Genomic DNA, 21,467 nt, shown 5'->3' with positions numbered 1-21,467 from the left:
CCCTAATCCCACTGCCCGCAAGGGAGACATAATTAAAGCTCATTTAGGTACTACGTTTCTGCTCTTCCCATCCAAACTAAAAACAACCCAAGTGCGTTTCTAAAAATGGGTCACTGGAGTTGCAGGTGGACATCTTTTGCATCAGCAGGCCAGCCAGACCCAGACACTATCAGTTAACTGCATTTAATGTTCTGAACAGCTATCTCCATTTTACATTTTCTTGTAGTTTGTCACTTCTGAGGTCAACTGCCTTTCAATAAATTGCGTTATATGGACAGTTGAACTTTTTCCACAGTGGGGGCTTCTGGATGGGGGAGGGATCTAAATGCATGCAACTTAAACTCACTGCAAAGAAGTACAAAGTATTGTAGCTAAGAGAAAAAAAAAGAGGTTAATGAATGTACTAGTGATGGAGAGGTAGCAGCAACTGCAGTAATTGAAAGGGGTTTATGGTGGCTTTAACAGTAAGCTAATGAGTGATGTGAGGAAACTATAAAGAGGGCTGGATATTGCAGGTACAGAGGAAAAGGTATAACAAGTAAAAAAAAAATACTTACAGGCTTCAATCAAAACTATTCTCTAGACTACTCTATACAGTTCTAGGGGAAGTTCTTAAGGAGAGTTGATGAAAACATTTCAAGGAGATGAAGTAAACTGGTTTAGCATTTTCATATGAACCCAGTGAAAAGGTGAGAGATTACAAGTAGTGAAGAATAGTGTGCTAGAAGGGAAATGGGACCTCAGAGAAATCAAGAGTTCAAATGTGCGGCATCTTTCAAAACATAGTGGTTGGATGGCTGAGGAGCAATGTACGAAGGAAACCGTTTTTTTCATACTGAGGATAGTAGAGGACTAGGATAGCCTTCTTGTGGAGGATGCGGGTTCATAAACACAGAGAAGAGTTTGAGTGTTTTTATATGGGTTGTAGGAAGACTCAGGCTGTGAGGTATCTGGTGAGTGGTCTACATTTTTTTGAGTTATAAGGAAACTAGTTGGTCATCTAAGGAATCCTTATTTCTAATACTGCATTTTTGTGCTTTTGACCTGGGATGACAGTGTTAATTGATCTAGACGATATCTATAGTTGGATACATTCCTGACAATGTTCATCTAGTACATTTTGAACTGTTTAAAATAACAATGTAGAATGTGTATGTGACTTTACTTTCCTTCTTCCAGTATGGCAGAAATTAATATCATGAACAGTCATGCAGTATATATACAAACTAGATTCCTTCCTTTCTTTTGCAGATGAAACTTGAAGACCTTGAAGAAGAACAGAATGATCTAATGTCAGATATGGAAGGTCTACAGAAAGAACTGAAAGATGTTGAGGCAGAAGAGGCCCGTCTACAAGAACAAATTAAAGTAAGTGGCAGGCAAGAAATTAAGTTCATGTGGGAAGTCTATAACAGATATCAATGGATTGGTAAAAATATCATTTATAATGCCAGTGAACCAGGTACAGAAGTGAGCTTGGATCGTTCAAATTAACTGACAAAGAAATGTGGATTAAGAGCTGTACATATGCTTTCATCCTTGGAAAGAAAGTTTTTGGTGGGGCAGTAAGCGGATTGTGAGGCAGGCCGAATGTGCCCCGGATGTTTGTGATGGGGGGAAAGTTAAGCCTATACTGTGGTTGCACATGATCATAGGCTGCATTGTAAGCAAGAACACATCTGTAGTAGGGTCTCTGGTGTTCACATACAGTGGGCAACCAAGCGATACTGTAAATATGTTCTTTAGTCACTAGTACCCGTGGACTATGATGTTTGCAGATGACATTGTGATCTGTAGTGAGAGTAGGGAACAGGTGGAGGAGACCTTGGAGAGGTGGAGATATGCTCTAGAGAGAAGAGGAATGAAGGTCAGCAGGACTAAGACAGAATATATGTGTGTGAATGAGAGGGAGGATAGAGGAATGGTGAGGATGCAGGGAGTAGAGGTGGCAAAGGTGGATGAGTTTAAGTACTTGGGATCAACAGTTCAGAGTAATGGTGAGTGTGGAAGAGAGGTGAAGAAGAGAGTACAGGCAGGATGGAGTGAGTTGAGAAGAGTGTTGGGAGTGATTTGTGACAGACTAGTACCAGTAAGACTGAAAGGAAAGGTCTACAAGAGGGTAGTGAGACCAGCTATGTTATATGGGTTGGAGACAGTGGCATTGACAAAAAGGCAGGAGTCAGAGCTTGACGTGGCAGAGTTGAAGATGTTAAGATTTGCACTGGATAAGGATGGACAGGATTAGGAATAAGTATATTAGAGGGTCAGCCCAGGTTGGAAGGTTTGGAGACAAAGCCAGAGAGGCAAGATTACGTTGGTTTGGACATGTACTGAGGAGGGATGCAGAGTATATTGGGAAAAAGATGCTAAAGATGAAGCTGCCAGGTAACAGGAAAAGAGGAAGGCCTAAGATAAGGTTTATGGATGTGGTGAGAGAGGACATGCAGGTGGTTGGTGTGACAGAGCAAGATGCAGAGGGCAGGAAGAAATGGAAACAGTTGATCTGCTGTGGCGACCCCTAACAGGAGCAGCCAAAAGAAGAAGAAGAAGTCACTCCACTTATCAGAGGAAAAGGTATAGGTATGGTATGAAAAGGGAAATTTACGTGTTTCTCAACATGATGTTTTTTACTCACTCATGTCTGGCACTCCATCTTGCTGCAGTATATCACTTGGATGATTGCTGGATGGACCCACTCAGACTTTGTCTCTTTGCCCTGGAGTTAATCCAACGTGATAACTAAGTGTATGGATAATCTGTTCAGGAGCTAGCAGTATTTTTTAAGTTTTGATGGGAGGAACTAATAATAGATATCATCCTGTCATTACTGATATTACGGAATATTGGTGGGAATCATAGCCTGGCTGTCACTGTTGATTTGCCCTTGCCATAGAAACTATATGAATGAATGTGGTGTGAAGACATTACAGAGCTGGCAGCAGTAGTCTGGGGACTTGGGAAATGACAGAGGAAAACTTAAGGATGTAGTCAGCCATGAATGTGGCACTAATGTGATGAAGCACAATCAAATGTGCAAGTATTAGCACAATAAACCAGTGACATCAGTCAGGCCTAAGCTGCTGTTAAACTGCAGATGTTGATGTGTATTTTAAAGGAATCATAGGCAGTGTGTTGCGACATGGCTGTGATGCCAGGAGTAGTGCCAGGTAAAGGAAACAATAAAAATTGTAATGTATATTTTTCTCGTTCTCTGTTGATCTGCAATCATCATGTTGTTAGGAATATGTAACTTGTGACTTTTTTCTGTTTCAATATAAAAGAAGCAGCAATGTCTTTGAATTGTGTTGCATGTCCAGATGTGCTGTGTTCTTTTGGGAATGTAACAAAGAAAGATGCAATAGCAGGCACCGTCTTCCTTTTGAGATGATGCTCAGATTGCTGATGGGCTTAATGTCTTGCATATCACTAAAACCACCAGGGTGGATTCAAGAGAAGGAAGCAGACTTGGACAAGTAATGGCAATTTCCATCACTGCCATGACAAATAAAATAATTGGTCTAACTACTTATTTTTCTGTAGGCCAGCAACAAAATGATGATGTCATGCAATTAATATTGAGAGCTGGGGGGGTGGGGGGGGATGTTTATGAATTATTATACTATGCTATGCTCTGCTAAGTGAGATGTTGTTGCTGTCTTGTCTGTGGTGGACCAGTCTGTGAAGTCTGTCTTGTCTGTGGTGGACCAGTCTGAGAGTACTAGTTATTAATTTATCTAACTTATGATATTTAGGAACAGTATTTCCATAATATGCTGTAGCCATGAAACTTGGGTAGCTGGAGCTTAGTTTTTTTCTGTATGCGTCCTGTATTTTTATTGCCTTTTATTTCATTTCTCTGTGTTTACCAACCAAAGTATATTTTAATCTGTATTTGCATTGCTGTCTTTATAACTTAAATACATTTTATTTATTAGTCTTTAAATTGTTGTGACTGAGACCTGTTATTTATTGTGTATTTATGCATTTTTATTTATGAGAGTAGTCGTTATTTACACCATTGTGTAATGACCTGCATTGCACATCTCCCAGTGTACTACCAATGGAAGAGACAATTTTTATACATTTGTTAACTGAGAAAGACCATTGGCTATGCATGCTCCTTTTCAGGGGCAGCCCAGAAGCACTGTCTAGTTGAGTTATTTGGCTAGAGTCTCATGGCAGGCAAATGATGGTGAAATCTTATAGCCTTAGTTATACAGAGCAGTTCAGTAACATTTCAGAGCCTTAATCCTTTCTGCTAACTACCAGATTGATTGATGTATATAATTTTACATTTGGCTAATGTCCATTATTTATTAGAAGTATATTTATGCATTTTTGTTTATCTGAGAAGAGAGTAATCATTATTTACACTGATAATTATTAAGAGTGTGATGCACATCTGTCATTGGACTGCTTGGGCCTAATACTAATGGAAAAAAATGATGTATATGATTTCATATTTGGCTTATTTAGTAACAACAGGTAACTGGTTGATTTGGCCCTGATACAGAGTGATGTCAGTACTGCCATGCCAGGAAGAATGCTGTTGGTAATTGGAGACTTCTGCTGGTCTTCCCTGAGCCATGTGTGTGTCTGTGTCTGTGTGTGTGTGTCTGTGTCTGTGTGTGTGTGTATGTGTCTGTGTGTGTGTATGTGTCTGTGTCTGTGTATGCGTGCACGTGTGTCTCAGAAAATAATACTTTATATGAAAGGCAGTTACAGTGGATAAAGGGGGACTGGAAGACATTTGTTCACAGAGGGGTGAGGTAGGAGCCTGTGGGGGCTTGGCCAAAGACTCAGCTCTGTAAGTAGCCTGTATGCAGTTTAGTTTAGGTGTGGATGTTAGAAGCCCATATCAGGGGTATGTGTATGTATTCTTTTTATACTGTTGGGGCCAGGTTGTTTTTTGTTAATTAATTATGAAATAGACTTACCTGCACTTTCTTGATATTACTTCACCTCAGATGGCAGTGGTGGGATTCAAGCTCCATTTGTACCAGTCATGTTAATGTCACAGTGGGTGGCATCTTGTTATTTGGACGTCACACACAGGTGCCATCCCATCACAATTGTGTACAGAAAACATTTGTGATATAGTGTCACATTGGAGGCATTTGTGCTTTCTGACAGGGACTCCCCAAATGAGAAGCAAATTTGGATACTTCTTCATGGGTGGAAAGCTGGCAAAAATATCTGGATAATGGCAGCCATTTTGTGAGAATTCCTGTCTCATGAATTTTAGTTTTTCACTTGAATTCGGAGAGCAGACAACAGAAAGTAGTATAAGAATGCAGCACTTGGAGATTCCACACATTAATGTCCCACAAGCTATTTTACTGCTGAATGTAGATATTTTCAGACCTTTTTTTTTGTGCTAAGACAGTTTTTACTGACCTGTCTAAGTATTTGCTGCCAGTAAACATCCTAGAAAGATGTTGTCTATGTGAAGTAAGTGGTTAGCCAAAGCACTAAACTATAGTTTTGAAATTTAAATATTACTCAATTTGACTTTTCTTTTTTCATCTGTACACATTCATTCATATTGATGCTTTACACATCTTTGGTGAAGATAAGGTTTAATTTCTAAAGTGACTAGAATTATTCATTTATTTGTTCATTCATTCATTCATTCATTCATTCATTCATTTATCATGTTATTATTTGCTTAATCCACTTCAGGGTTGCCAGGGAGTTAGAGCTCATCAGTGCAGTTAGTGGAGAGAAGGCAGAGAAATTTCAGTGCCAAACCACCACAGGATGCATGTGTATGCGTGCACACACACATACAGACACCATGCACATCTACTGGTAATTTGGAGTCTCTCCATTTCACCTATTGCACATCTTTTGGGATGCTGTAGGAACGTGGAGCAGGCAGCAAAAAATACACAGTCTCAGAGATGGAATGTAGTTTTTACAAAGATGTCACCCCTAAAGTGACCTGAAGAACCAAGGAGATGTGAGGCAGCAATGCTAACCACTGCACTGTTGTGCCATCCAAATAAGAACATTGCTTATTCATTTTGGTTTTATTATGTGTGCATTCTGGAGGAAGGATAATATATTTTGGTTGGGATTTTTAGTAGCTTGATTTTTAAGTTAACATCAAGTCATACTGAAAAGGTTGTTAGTTAGCTTCTTATAAAGAGTCTTGGAGAGGTCAGATTTCTAACCACACATTTTCTGAAACTTCCAGTTCAACAGGCAGCTGTACAAAACAGAGAAACCACATTTGCTATTATAACGAGTCCTGTCCTCCTCTCCATTCTCTCATCTTTAGCCATTGCTACTTTTATGGGACCATGCTCTGATAAAATGAATCTGCATCAATCCCCCCCTTTTTTCCCATTTTGTACTTGGGGTCTTGGTGTCCATTAACAGTGATCATCACCTGGAGTCAATGTTCATATCACAGACAAGATTTATGTCCTATTTAAAGCAACGTTTCAACATGGTTTTTGTATTTTACAGCATAGGGATAGTTTTCACACATACAGTTGAGAAAGTTCTAAACCCTCTACCCTTGGCTGGTTACCTGATTCCTAGCAAGTATGAAATTAGGAAATATGGATGCACGACATTGAACATTAATAAAGTAGAACTATAACATAATGTAAAGGTTAATAAAAAAGAGAGAAACAAGCGAAAGAATAGTAAACCCATCTGTAAATAAGGAATACTATAGTAATGCATTTTTTCAGAGCTTTGATTTTTTATAACACATTCTGGAAGGTACATTGTTATTTTTTTTATATATCTTCCCCGCCTTGCCCTATACATCACTCCGTATGCTCTCCTCACTTCCACTGTCATCCATCCCCCAGATCCCCTGATTGCTCCATCTGGAAACCCCCCAAAGTCTTCACTGGGTAGGCCCCCTAAATCCTCAAGGAGTCAACCTTGACAGAATTAATTTGTAGCACAGAGGAGCAGAGAATCCATTGGAAAGATGTGTGATTGGAGCAAGGAGCCATCATCCTCTTGGCAGCTAGTCAAACCTCCTAGCGTAGGGGATTGGATATTGTAATAATGTCAAAGGCATCATCTCTGAACCCTGTAATATGAGTAAATGAAGTATGAGGCTCATAGTTTGTGCCAGTGGTCACATGAGTATCAGACTTTCCCAAGTCCAACTCAGACAGGTAGCCACTTCACTGTGTCCCCAGAACCAGCTTTACCAGTGGACTGTATGTTCATGGACTCTGGTCATTGGCATTGCAAATGTGCACTCTGCTTCTGCACCATTAGTCCGGTGATCTATAGGATGCACGTTGACCAACTTTTCAGTATCTCTCTGGAGTGAGAGAGGGATTACTCAACTCTGGGCAGAGTTGGTCAGGTAACAGGGGATCATCTTTTCTATACAGGCAACACAGTGGACTGAAAGAGGCTGATATGAATGGAACATAGACAAGTTCCTCTAATTGCATGTCTCTGCAGTGTTTATGGACTGTGACAGGCTAACATTAATGGAACACAGATTTGTGCCTCTAGTTGCATTTCTCTGCAGTGTTTGTGGACTGTGAGAGGCTGATGTGACTGGAACATAGACATGTTCCTCTAATTGCACGTCTCTGCAGTGTTTATGGACTGTGAATGGCTGATGTGAATGGAACATAGACATTTTCTTCTAGTTCAACCACTCTTCTGTTCTCGCCTTCTCACTCCACGAATTACAGCAACTATTGTCCAAACATTTCAAATGTATCAGCAGTTCTGCTCACAATGAAAAACTCCAGGAAAACAAAAGACCATATAGTAAAATACAAAAATTTATTCTAGCGCCTTGGTGTAACCACCTTTAAGGAATAACACAAGTACAAAAAACACACCCTTCTTATACATCCATAATTTACAGCCAATTAATTAAACAATTAATCAGTTTACTTAAAATTATTCATTTAAAGCAAACACTTCCAATTCAGCTCATTATTTAAGCCTCTAGGTACCAAAGTTTTATATTTTAAAATATATATGCTTTCCTTATACATCAATTTTTGTTTTGATACATTTTCATTCTTCTCATTACACACAACCTTTTCTAAAATGGTGCCATATAACAAACTTTCGTCACTATTATGATATTTTTTAAAATGTGTGGATATTATTTTCTTTTCCCTTTGATTTTTCACATCCCTCAAATATTCCATAAATCTAGTCCTGAATTTTCTGTTTCCCCTATGTAATATAATTCACGAGGGCATTTCAGTGCATGAGAGGCTGATGTGAATGGAACATAGACATGCTCCTCTAGTTGTACTTCTCTGCAGTGTTTATGGACTGTGAATGGCTGATGTCAATGGAACATAGACATGTTCCTCTAGTTGCATTTCTCTGCAGTGTTTATGGACTGTGAATGGCTGATGTGAATGGAACATAGACGTGTTCCTGTAGTTGCATTTCTGTGCAGTGTTTATGGACTGTGAATGGCTGATGTGAATGGAACATAGACGTGTTCCTGTAGTTGCATTTCTCTGCAGTGTTTATGGACTGTGAATGGCTGATGTGAATGGAACATAGACGTGCTCCTGTAGTTGCATTTCTCTGCAGTGTTTATGGACTGTGAGTGGCTGATGTGAATGGAACATAGACATGCTCCTGTAGTTGCATTTCTCTGCAGTGTTTATGGACTGTGAATGGTTGATGTGAATGGAACATAGACATGTTCCTGTAGTTGCATTTCTCTGCAGTGTTTATGGACTGTGAGTGGCTGATGTGAATGGAACATAGACATGTTCCTGTAGTTGCATTTCTCTGCAGTGTTTATGGACTGTGAGTGGCTGATGTGAATAGAACACAGACATGTTCCTGTAGTTGCATTTCTCTGCAGTGTTTATGGACTGTGAGTGGCTGATGTGAATGGAACATAGACATGTTCCTCTAGTTGCATTTCTCTGCAGTGTTTATGGACTGTGAACGACTGATGTGAATGGAACATAGACTTGTTCCTGTAGTTGCATTTCTCTACAGTGTTTATGGACTGTGACAGGCTAACATTAATGGAACACAGATTTGTGCCTCTAGTTGCATTTCTCTGCAGTGTTTGTGGACTGTGAGAGGCTGATGTGAATGGAACATAGACGTGTTCCTGTAGTTGCAGTTCTCTGCAGTGTTTATGGACTGTGAATGGCTGATGTGAATGGAACATAGACGTGTTCCTCTAGTTGCATTTCTCTACAGTGTTTATGGACTGTGAATGGCTGATGTGAATGGAACATAGACGTGTTCCTCTAGTTGCATTTCTCTACAGTGTTTATGGACTGTGAATGGCTGATGTGAATGGAACATAGACATGTTCCTCTAGTTGCATTTCTCTGCAGTGTTTATGGACTTTGAATGGCTGATGTGAATGGAACATAGACATGTTCTTCTAGTTCAACCACTCTTCTGTTCTCGCCTTCTCACTCCTAATTACAGCAACTATTGTCCAAACATTTAAAATGTATCAGCAGTTCTGCTCACAATGGAAAACTCCAGGAAAACAAAAGACCATATAGTAAAATAAAAAAATTTATTCTAGTGCCTTGGTGTAACCACCTTTAAGGAATAACACAAGTACAAAAAACAGACCCTTCTTATACATCCATAATTTACAGCCAGTTAATTAAACAATTAATCAATTTACTTAAAATTATTCATTTAAAGCAAACACTTCCAATTCAGCTCATTATTTAAGCCTCTAGGTACTAAAGTTTTATATTTTAAAATATATATTCTTTCCTTATACATCAGTTTTTGTTTTGATACATTTTCATTCTTCTCAATACTCAACCTTTTCTAAAATGGTGCCATATAACAAACTTTCGTCACTATTATGATATTTTTTTAAAATGTGTGGATATTATTTTCTTTTCCCTTTGATTTTTCACATCCCTCAAATGTTCCATAAATCTAGTCCTGAATTTTCTGTTTCCCCTATGTAATATAATTCACGAGGGTATTTCAGTGCATGAGAGGCTGATGTGAATGGAACATAGACATGTTCCTCTAGTTGCATTTCTCTACAGTGTTTATGGACTGTGAATGGCTGATGTGAATGGAACATAGACATGTTCCTCTAGTTGCATTTCTCTACAGTGGTTATGGACTGTGAATGGCTGGTGTGAATGGAACATAGTCGTGTTCCTCTAGTTGCATTTCTCTACAGTGTTTATGGACTGTGAATGGCTGATGTGAATGGAACATAGATGTGTTCCTGTAGTTGCATTTCTCTGCAGTGTTTATGGACTGTGAATGGCTGATGTGAATGGAACATAGACGTGTTCCTGTAGTTGCATTTCTCTACAGTGTTTATGGACTGTGAATGGCTGATGTGAATGGAACATAGACATGTTCCTCTAGTTGCATTTCTCTACAGTGTTTATAGACTGTGAATGGCTGATGTGAATGGAACATAGACGTGTTCCTGTAGTTGCATTTTTCTGCAGTGTTTATGGACTGTGAGTGGCTGATGTGAATGGAACATAGACATGCTCCTGTAGTTGCATTTCTCTGCAGTGTTTATGGACTGTGAATGGTTGATGTGAATGGAACATAGACATGTTCTTGTAGTTGCATTTCTCTGCAGTGTTTATGGACTGTGAGTGGCTGATGTGAATGGAACATAGACATGTTCCTGTAGTTGCATTTCTCTGCAGTGTTTATGGACTGTGAGTGGCTGATGTGAATGGAACATAGACATGTTCCTGTAGTTGCATTTCTCTGCAGTGTTTATGGACTGTGAACGACTGATGTGAATGGAACATAGACATGTTCCTGTAGTTGCATTTCTCTACAGTGTTTATGGACTGTGACAGGCTAACATTAATGGAACACAGATTTGTGCCTCTAGTTGCATTTCTCTGCAGTGTTTGTGGACTGTGAGAGGCTGATGTGAATGGAACATAGACATGTTCCTGTAGTTGCAGTTCTCTGCAGTGTTTGTGGACTGTGAGAGGCTGATGTGAATGGAACATAGACATGTTCCTGTAGTTGCATTTCTCTGCAGTGTTTATGGACTGTGAGTGGCTGATGTGAATGGAACATAGACATGTTCCTGTAGTTGCATTTCTCTGCAGTGTTTATGGACTGTGAACGACTGATGTGAATGGAACATAGACATGTTCCTGTAGTTGCATTTCTCTACAGTGTTTATGGACTGTGACAGGCTAACATTAATGGAACACAGATTTGTGCCTCTAGTTGCATTTCTCTGCAGTGTTTGTGGACTGTGAGAGGCTGATGTGAATGGAACATAGACATGTTCCTGTAGTTGCAGTTCTCTGCAGTGTTTATGGACTGTGAATGGCTGATGTGAATGGAACATAGACGTGTTCCTCTAGTTGCATTTCTCTACAGTGTTTATGGACTGTGAATGGCTGATGTGAATGGAACATAGACGTGTTCCTCTAGTTGCATTTCTCTACAGTGTTTATGGACTGTGAATGGCTGATGTGAATGGAACATAGACATGTTCCTCTAGTTGCATTTCTCTGCAGTGTTTATGGACTTTGAATGGCTGATGTGAATGGAACATAGACATGTTCTTCTAGTTCAACCACTCTTCTGTTCTCGCCTTCTCACTCCACGAATTACAGCAACTATTGTCCAAACATTTAAAATGTATCAGCAGTTCTGCTCACAATGGAAAACTCCAGGAAAACAAAAGACCATATAGTAAAATAAAAAAATTTATTCTAGTGCCTTGGTGTAACCACCTTTAAGGAATAACACAAGTACAAAAAACAGACCCTTCTTATACATCCATAATTTACAGCCAGTTAATTAAACAATTAATCAATTTACTTAAAATTATTCATTTAAAGCAAACACTTCCAATTCAGCTCATTATTTAAGCCTCTAGGTACCAAAGTTTTATATTTTAAAATATATATTCTTTCCTTATACATCAGTTTTTGTTTTGATACATTTTCATTCTTCTCAATACTCAACCTTTTCTAAAATGGTGCCATATAACAAACTTTTGTCACTATTATGATATTTTTTTAAAATGTGTGGATATTATTTTCTTTTCCCTTTGATTTTTCACATCCCTCAAATGTTCCATAAATCTAGTCCTGAATTTTCTGTTTCCCTATGTAATATAATTCACGAGGGTATTTCAGTGCATGAGAGGCTGATGTGAATGGAACATAGACATGTTCCTCTAGTTGCATTTCTCTACAGTGTTTATGGACTGTGAATGGCTGATGTGAATGGAACATAGACATGTTCCTCTAGTTGCATTTCTACAGTGGTTATGGACTGTGAATGGCTGGTGTGAATGGAACATAGTCGTGTTCCTCTAGTTGCATTTCTCTACAGTGTTTATGGACTGTGAATGGCTGATGTGAATGGAACATAGATGTGTTCCTGTAGTTGCATTTCTCTGCAGTGTTTATGGACTGTGAATGGCTGATGTGAATGGAACATAGACGTGTTCCTGTAGTTGCATTTCTCTACAGTGTTTATGGACTGTGAATGGCTGATGTGAATGGAACATAGACATGTTCCTCTAGTTGCATTTCTCTACAGTGTTTATAGACTGTGAATGGCTGATGTGAATGGAACATAGACGTGTTCCTGTATTTGCATTTTTCTGCAGTGTTTGTGGACTGTGAGTGGCTGATGTGAATGGAACATAGACATGCTCCTGTAGTTGCATTTCTCTGCAGTGTTTATGGACTGTGAATGGTTGATGTGAATGGAACATAGACATGTTCCTGTAGTTGCATTTCTCTGCAGTGTTTATGGACTGTGAGTGGCTGATGTGAATGGAACATAGACATGTTCCTGTAGTTGCATTTCTCTGCAGTGTTTATGGACTGTGAGTGGCTGATGTGAATGGAACATAGACATGTTCCTGTAGTTACATTTCTCTGCAGTGTTTATGGACTGTGAGTGGCTGATGTGAATGGAACATAGACATGCTCCTGTAGTTGCATTTTTCTGCAGTGTTTATGGACTGTGAATGGTTGATGTGAATGGAACATAGACATGTTCCTGTAGTTGCATTTCTCTGCAGTGTTTATGGACTGTGAGTGGCTGATGTGAATGGAACATAGACATGTTCCTGTAGTTGCATTTCTCTGCAGTGTTTATGGACTGTGAGTGGCTGATGTGAATAGAACATAGACATGTTCCTGTAGTTGCATTTCTCTGCAGTGTTTATGGACTGTGAGTGGCTGATGTGAATGGAACATAGACATGTTCCTGTAGTTGCATTTCTCTGCAGTGTTTATGGACTGTGAACGACTGATGTGAATGGAACATAGACATGTTCCTGTAGTTGCATTAATCTACAGTGTTTATGGACTGTGACAGGCTAACATTAATGGAACACAGATTTGTGCCTCTAGTTGCATTTCTCTGCAGTGTTTGTGGACTGTGAGAGGCTGATATGAATGGAACATAGACGTGTTCCTGTAGTTGCAGTTCTTTGCAGTGTTTATGGACTGTGAATGGCTGATGTGAATGGAACATAGACGTGTTCCTCTAGTTGCATTTCTCTACAGTGTTTATGGACTGTGAATGGCTGATGTGAATGGAACATAGACGTGTTCCTCTAGTTGCATTTCTCTACAGTGTTTATGGACTGTGAATGGCTGATGTGAATGGAACATAGACATGTTCCTCTAGTTGCATTTCTCTGCAGTGTTTATGGACTTTGAATGGCTGGTGTGAATGGAACATAGACATTTTCTTCTAGTTCAACCACTCTTCTGTTCTCGCCTTCTCACTCCACGAATTACAGCAACTATTGTCCAAACATTTAAAATGTATCAGCATTTCTCTACAGTGTTTATGGACTGTGAGTGGCTGATGTAAATAGAACATAGACATGTTCCTGTAGTTGCATTTCTCTGCAGTGTTTATGGACTGTGAGTGGCTGATGTGAGTGGAACATAGACATGTTCCTGTAGTTGCATTTCTCTGCAGTGTTTTTGGACTGTGAACGGCTGATGTGAATGTAACATAGACATGTTCCTGTAGTTGCATTTCTCTGCAGTGTTTATGGACTGTGAATGGCTGATGTGAATGGAACATAGACGTGTTCCTGTAGTTGCATTTCTCTACAGTGTTTATGGACTGTGAATGGCTGATGTGAATGGAACATAGACATGTTCCTCTAGTTGCATTTCTCTGCAGTGTTTATGGACTGTGAATGGCTGATGTGAATGGAACATAGACGTGTTCCTGTAGTTGCATTTCTCTACAGTGTTTATGGACTGTGAATGGCTGATGTGAATGGGACATAGACGTTTTCCTGTAGTTGCATTTCTCTGCAGTGTTTATGGACTGTGAATGGCTGATGTGAATGGAACATAGACGTGTTCCTGTAGTTGCATTTCTCTGCAGTGTTTATGGACTGTGAATGGCTGATGTGAATGGAACATAGACGTGTTCCTCTAGTTGCATTTCTCTACAGTGTTTATGGACTGTGAATGGCTGATGTGAATGGACCATAGACATGTTCCTCTAGTTGCATTTCTCTGCAGTGTTTATGGACTGTGAATGGATGATGTGAATGTAACATAGACGTGTTCCTCTAGTTGCATTTCTCTGCCGTGTTTATGGACTGTGAATGGCTGATGTGAATGGAACATAGACATGTTCCTCTAGTTGCATTTCTCTGCAGTGTTTATGGACTGTGAGTGGCTGATGTGAATGGAACATAGACATGTTCCTCTAGTTGCACTTCGCTGCAGTGCTTATGTCACTGTAATACACATTGGTGTTTTTCTGCAGACATGAGCAGTGGAAACTGATGAAGATGCTTAGAACTTACTCAGGCATGATCCCATAAGATTGTGGCATGGAATTACAGCAAAAAGGTGTCATCTTGTGGTGGAGTATTTCATTTTTAAGAACATTTAACTAACAGATGTATCGGGTAGAAATTGTTGATGCATATCTGACATTAGTACTGAGAGGGACAGTGTGTGTGAGAATGTGTTTATGTATATTTATATGGGAACACTACTAAATCTCAAACTTTTGAAATCTCGAATTTCAAAAGCTCGAGACCATATAGCTGAAACCGCACATTACCGAAAGACCAGAAGCGCGAAATTCAAAATCCCGATGGTAAGGGATTTTGAGTTAGCGCTTCTGGTGTTGCGGTTCAGGTAAGTATGTGTGTGTAAGTATGTTTGTGATGGGCTTTAGTGTGTGTGTGTGTGTGTGTGTGTGTGTGTGTGAGGGGCTATAATGTGTGGGTGTGAGTTTGCTGTGCGATCTCGGAGTTGGAATATTAAAGTTGGGGGGTTTGGGGGGCACAGCCCCTCATAAGTGCAGAAGCCCCCCTGCTTATCTTTAGTGTAGGGTGGTTTGTTTGGTTATGGCGGAGGCTGTGTATGTTTGTGTGTGTGCTGCTTGTATGTAGTACTTTCGCGATTTTTTATTTCCCGCTTTTAACATGTCGGTAATGTGTGGTTTAGGGATTACAGTCTCGGTATTGTGGGCATCGGGATTGTGTAGTTTCGGTATTAAGTAGTGACTCCATTTATATATATTTAGAATGTCATGAACAAATAGGAAATTGAATGTCATTGTTACTGTAAGGGCAAATTATCTGCCTTATCAAGGGATAACAGCATTGTATGACAAGTTTATGAGATTGGGAGAAGGACTTACACAATTATCGCATATGATAATCTTTGAGATTCTGACTGTCTGTATCTGGGTGAAACCAAGCTCTCCTTCATTTTGAGGTTCAGTATATTGTTGAACTACTAGGGTAGAACTAGGTGCACTGGGGACCAGGGATCCTTTTGGAGTGAAGAAGGTCTCCACCATTGTGGTCTCTATTACATACTGTGATCCAGAATTCTAAACTATGAATGTAAATGCAACATTATCAGATATGTAATAGCCAAGGCAGAAGATGCAGCAGACAAGCTACAGACTCTTAGCCTGGCTCTCCAGATTAGATAATTAGTAAAGCTGATAAAAATGGTAGAGTAGCATGTCAAATCCTCGAAAAGGTAACAGGGAAAATGAGGAAAAAGGGATAAAGGTACTACAAAAAGAAGGCAATGACGAGGGACACTGAAGTACTTGTTTCAAAACAATGAAATTCCATTTTCATGAAAAGAAATTATGGCATTGATATCTGTGACTTTTTTAGGTATAATTTATTATAGTTTTCTAGTGCAGATAGATGTACAAAATTAAAACCGATTTAGGCACAGAACACTCAACAAAGTAGGCCTTATATGTAGTAAAAAACAAAAGTAATTCAGGCTGTGTTGAACAGGTTACAGCCTTCTTCTTCTTTTGGCTGCTCCCGTTAGGGGTCACCACAGCAGATCAACTGTTTCCATTTCCTCCTGTCCTCTGCATCTTGCTCTGTCACACCAACCACCTGCATATCCTCTCTCACCACATCCATAAACCTTATCTTAGGCCTTCCTCTTTTCCTGTTACCTGGCAGCTTCATCCTTAGCATCTTTTTCCCAATATACTCTGCATCCCTCCTTAGCACATGCCCAAACCAACGTTATCTTGCCTCTCTGGCTATGTCTCCAAACCTTCCAACCTGGGCTGACCCTCTAATATACTTACTCCTAATCCTGTCCATCCTCGTGACACCCAGTGCAAATCTTAACATCTTCAGCTCTGCCACGTCAAGCTCTGACTCCTGCCTTTTTGTCAATGCCACTGTCTCCAAACTGTATAACATAGCTGGTCTCACTACCCTCTTGTAGACCTTCCCTTTCACTCTTACTGGTACTCGTCTGTCACAAATCACTCCTGACACTCTTCTCCACCCACTCCATCCTGCCTGTACTCTCTTTTTCACCTCTCTTCCACACTCACCATTACTCTGAACAGGTTACAGCCTAAAATGTCAAATTCCGTGAAGATCCCTTGATTTTCCAATACTCCAGATTTAGGATTTACCAACATTTTTCCCAGAAATATGTAAAAATCAGTGTCCATGGTACTGAGATGTTATCTGTCATTTTAGTGATTCATATTTAAACAGAAGACCATTACCATGAAAGTTGCTAACTTATCTAGAGGGGGTGTTCTACTCGGAGGAACTTGAAAGTACTAATAGGCAAGTGAGCATAAGATGCCTAGCCATATATATTCTTAATATGACACACTTAAAAGTTCTGCCCACCCTTCTGAAGCATTTAATTGTGCTCGTCTCCCAAATCAAGCAGGTGTGTAGATAATAATCTTGGTGTAAATTTGTGTTTACCCCTTCAATTAGCCTTAAAAGTAGTGAAAGTAGTATGAATATATTACACTAAGTAAGGGGGGTACAGGAGGCAGGTATAGCAGACTTACTACTACACAAACACTTCACTCATAGCTTTAGATATTTTGTTTTTGTTTTACAAATTTTGCAGAAACATCATATACTGAATACTACTGCAACGTAAAAACAGTAGCACTTGTTTTGTGTTTTTTTTTTCTTGTGCGAAGCTCCTTTTTCTGATAACTTTGAGAAATGAGCACTTTGGATATTGTGGCAGTCTTAGAAACCAGAACAACAAAAACAAGCAATGGTTAGAGAGGATGACTGTATGTTACCCTGGAGGCAGGAAGTAGCACTAGTAGAGAAGCTGGCCCTGTAAATAAAATAACTCAAAACAAGTGTTGCAGAAAGAGTTACTTAATAACAAAGTGATGATCAAGCAGGAATCAAGAAAAAAGGGGAAAGAAAAAGCAGTTGGAAGCAATAAATAATAGTAAGAATGTTCAAAACGGTAATTCTGACATTAGCTCAAACTGATATTCCACGGTAGTAAACACTATGTCAGGTGAAAAGAAAAAATATAAGCAAAGTCAGACAAAGGGGAAACGATGGAGTGAGACAAGAACACAATGAGAGAAGTAAGCTGGGCAACATGGAAGAAGTTAGGAAATGTGCTACAATTATGTGTGAATGAATGAGTATGCGCATTCTGGAACATGAGGAGGAACAGAAGTTAAGATTAATTTAAGGACAGTATATGAGATGACAGTAGTACTGCGGTGGTGGGGCTGCAGTAGCATTGTCGCCTCACAGTAAGACGTTGTCCTGTTCGATTCTCAGCTAGAGCGTCTTCTGTGTGGAGACATGCGTGAATGGGCGTACGTTCATTGAAGGTTGTGCGTCAGGGCTGGCAACACGGCACATAAAAATCCACTGCCAATCATTAGCAGACCGGAGTTCCGCTGTGGCGACCCCTAACCGGGAAAAGCCGAAAGACACAACAACAACAACATATGAGATGGCAGTAATGAGCAGATGTGTTCTTGGAATGTAAAAAGGATGCATAGAGAGAAAACGAGACATCTGTTTAAGTTACAAACAACCAAAGGAAAGATAAAAGGGAAAAAAAAACAGCTTAAAGTGTTGAACCCCTTATAAAGGGTAATATTAGGGAGCTCATAAAAATAAGAAATGTTAAAAAGGAAACATTCAGAGAGTCAACAACTAGTGAGACAAGAAGAGATAAAAGATTGTGTACCTAATATATCAAACTGTCACTGATGTCCAGTAATAAAATCACAACAGAAGACAGGAAAAGGAGCATGGAATTTAACTGTCAGAGGAGTTAACAAGTACCTATGTAAAAATAATAACATTAGCACAACCATCATGGGTTTATCAGGATCTTTAGTTGTGATATGTTACAGGCCTTGAAAAAATAAGGATTGATAAAAATGAAGGTAGAATTATTATAATCCATGCATCACATTGAGACCGAGGATGCAGTTTCTCTTGACAGAGAAATTAGAGTAGGAAGTAAAAACTGTCATCTGGCAATATGAGTAAAAAGAGTAAAATTCCAATTAGAAATATAAACAAAATGTTGATTGAAATGAAAAACAGAGAAAAAGAGCCATTTGACAATATATAATAAATAATTTATACAGAAGAATAAGACATACTGCCCAAATGAACCAACATAAATTTGAGGGGGCAGTTGGTGTACAGGATTAAAGATAATAAAGGGACTTTTTAAAATTCCTCAGAAAGTGAAAGGAAACAGATTTGATAAGTGGGTGTCTTAAATAGAATGACACCATCCATAGGATAGCACAGAAATTATTGGATTTTTTACCAATCACTTTGTGAACTCATATCCATAGCAGTATCTTTGGACTTCTTTATACAAGTACAATATACTGAAAGTAATAAAATCTCAACATGAAGCCTGTATAATTTGAAGTAGATACTGACAAGAATGCAGATGCTAGAGCATCATATGCTAAATATTTCAAAATGGGATAGTTTGTATGAGGAGGCAGTAAGGAATACTGGGAGAGGGGAATGTAGAGAAAGGTTTTCTATAGATGCTGATAGAATGAAGATGGCAGAAAAGAGCAAAAAAAAAGTATAGGGAACAATGTTAAATGTTCCTCATAAGTGTCATTGCTGCAATGCATTCATGAAATAGTTTTGTAGTTTATAGATAATTGTGTATCAGTCATAAGGCCATTTAAAATGTAGACTCCAGGTTAAAGGAATAAACCAGAGGTAAACATCAATTTTCTGGCCAGACTTGCACAGTACTCTGACCTTGATGTATCTTTCGGCTTTTCCCGGTTAGGGGTCACCACAGCGGAACTCCGGTCCGCTAATTATTGGCAGTAGATTTTTACTGGTGGCTTGCCGGGCCTAACACACAACCTTCAACATAGGAACGCCCATTCATGCATGTCACCACACAGAAGACGTTCTAACTGAGAATCGAACGGGCAACATCTAACTGTGAGGCGACAACGCTACCGCAGCACCACCACCACAGTCACAGTACTCTGACCTAATATCCCCAAATAGGGTGCAAGGCTACCTCTCAAGCAGTGACATCCACAAGACATCTGGCTGCAGAGGAGAAGGCATTCATACTGTCTTCAGTTCTTTTTTGCCATTGCAGTGATTGATTATGTATTTCATTCAGAGTATGTCATGTTCCAAGTGGATGAAAAGAGTGATAAGTAAACCCTTTCAGCTTTTTGCCTTACTGCTATTAATTTTTAAAATGTCTGATATTTTAGAATGGCTAATAATATCCCCAGAAAAAAAAATCTTCAAGCTTTTTGTGCAAAGTATGCTCTTTCTAAGGACTGTTGTTTATAGTACTTTTTTTTTTTTTTTTACACTAAGACTTGTGGTAACAAATTGCAAGTTGCAGTGTCATTTTTGTGTAGAAGAGGAGCATCCCATGTTAGGTTGTATCAGTGCAAGGACTTGAGCATGAAAATACTTTTGTGTAGGTCGAGAAATCAATTTTTTCATAGATCACAAGTCAACAGCCTTAACACAAGGAATGCTTGAACCCCTCCTTAGCAAGGGCTTCCAGTTCTATGGTTATAATCCTATTAAAACAGTGGGAACATTAGCAAGTTTTCTAAGCATCACAAAAAACAATTCAAATGTAAAAACATTGTCACTTATTGTGGCAAAAGAAGTGGGATCAACAACCAAAGCCAAAGTGAAAGAACCAGAGATCCTACAGTGTCCTCTCGCTGTCAAAGAGGTTATCTTGGGTACTCCCTCATTTCCAGCACTTGTTATTGGCAAGGAAGTCAACTGTGGTGTGGAAGTTGAAGAGAGGGCTAATGCTTTCCAGGCCATAGAGCTGGAGTTTCAGTTAAAAATTACGAATGCACCCTAGGTGGATACAGGTTTCTGGGCATTAACAGCAGGCATTGACCTCAATCCAGAAACCACAAAGACTTCCCATCTCAGCACTCAGTAGCTCATCACTGACTACCCTTTGGATGAGATGGTAAACTGAGACCCCATCTGCTTGAGTTGCTGGTAACTCAGATTAATGTAAAAGGTCCAACAGCACTTGCCAAAAAAGCAGGAGAAATTCCCCAGTGCCCTTGCCAAATTATACCTAAATCACTGTGAATACCACCTCAGGTTTACCCTGAAAAGAGGCCACTGGCCTACTGGGACTTACCTGGCGAAGAAAGTGTAAATGAATAAAAATAAATATTCTCAGTATTTTCTTGGATGCTGCCACCAGTGAGTTATCAGCAAAAAGCAAAATGGATGATTATTCTCTTTCGTTTGTTTGTGGTAAAGTGTAGTTAAGACAGATTACTGAGGCCCAAGCATCAGTAGGGTATGTGCCAGTTCCACTGGCATCCAGTTTTGTCCCTTTTTACTTTTATTTAGACTACAAGAAATTTATTGATCATTATTTCACTGTGCAGAATCAGTAGATTTTAGCCCATCCATACCATGAATGGAGAGAAAGAAGGCTTTTCCCCAAACATGAAGTGTATCTGGCTTGCATAACTAGATCTGCTTGCCTTTGGGCTTCAGCACTGATGACAAGGATACCATATCATCAGGCTTCCCACCCGATGACATTTTATTTGCTGAAATACTTAACCTAAAGAGAGAACATTTTAAATGATGGGTGTAAGGAGTTATATCTCACCCAGAATAGATACTTTAAGGTACTGAGGACTGAGCAGCCCAGGTCCCATGGATACCAGCCTTATAATCACTTCACTAGTTA

The 21,467-nt window shown here is 39.4% G+C and overlaps 1 protein-coding gene across 1 annotated transcript in view; it reads left to right on the top strand.

Annotated features, from left to right (window-relative positions):
* IFI35 (interferon induced protein 35) overlaps positions 1-21,467 on the top strand; it is a 504,650-nt gene that overhangs the window by 183,312 nt on the left and 299,871 nt on the right. Inside the window, exon 4 of the mRNA XM_044054662.1 lies at positions 1,252-1,368. Within this exon, the coding sequence (XP_043910597.1) occupies positions 1,252-1,368 (117 nt within the window). The remainder of the gene's footprint in view (positions 1-1,251; positions 1,369-21,467) is intronic.

Source organism: Protopterus annectens, chromosome 13.part0 (assembly GCF_019279795.1).
Source record: "Protopterus annectens isolate FY-2018-M chromosome 13.part0, PAN1.0, whole genome shotgun sequence".
Lineage (NCBI taxonomy): Eukaryota > Metazoa > Chordata > Ceratodontiformes > Protopteridae > Protopterus > Protopterus annectens.
Note: the sequence above shows the minus strand (reverse complement) of the source record. Positions and strands in the feature narration are given on the sequence as shown.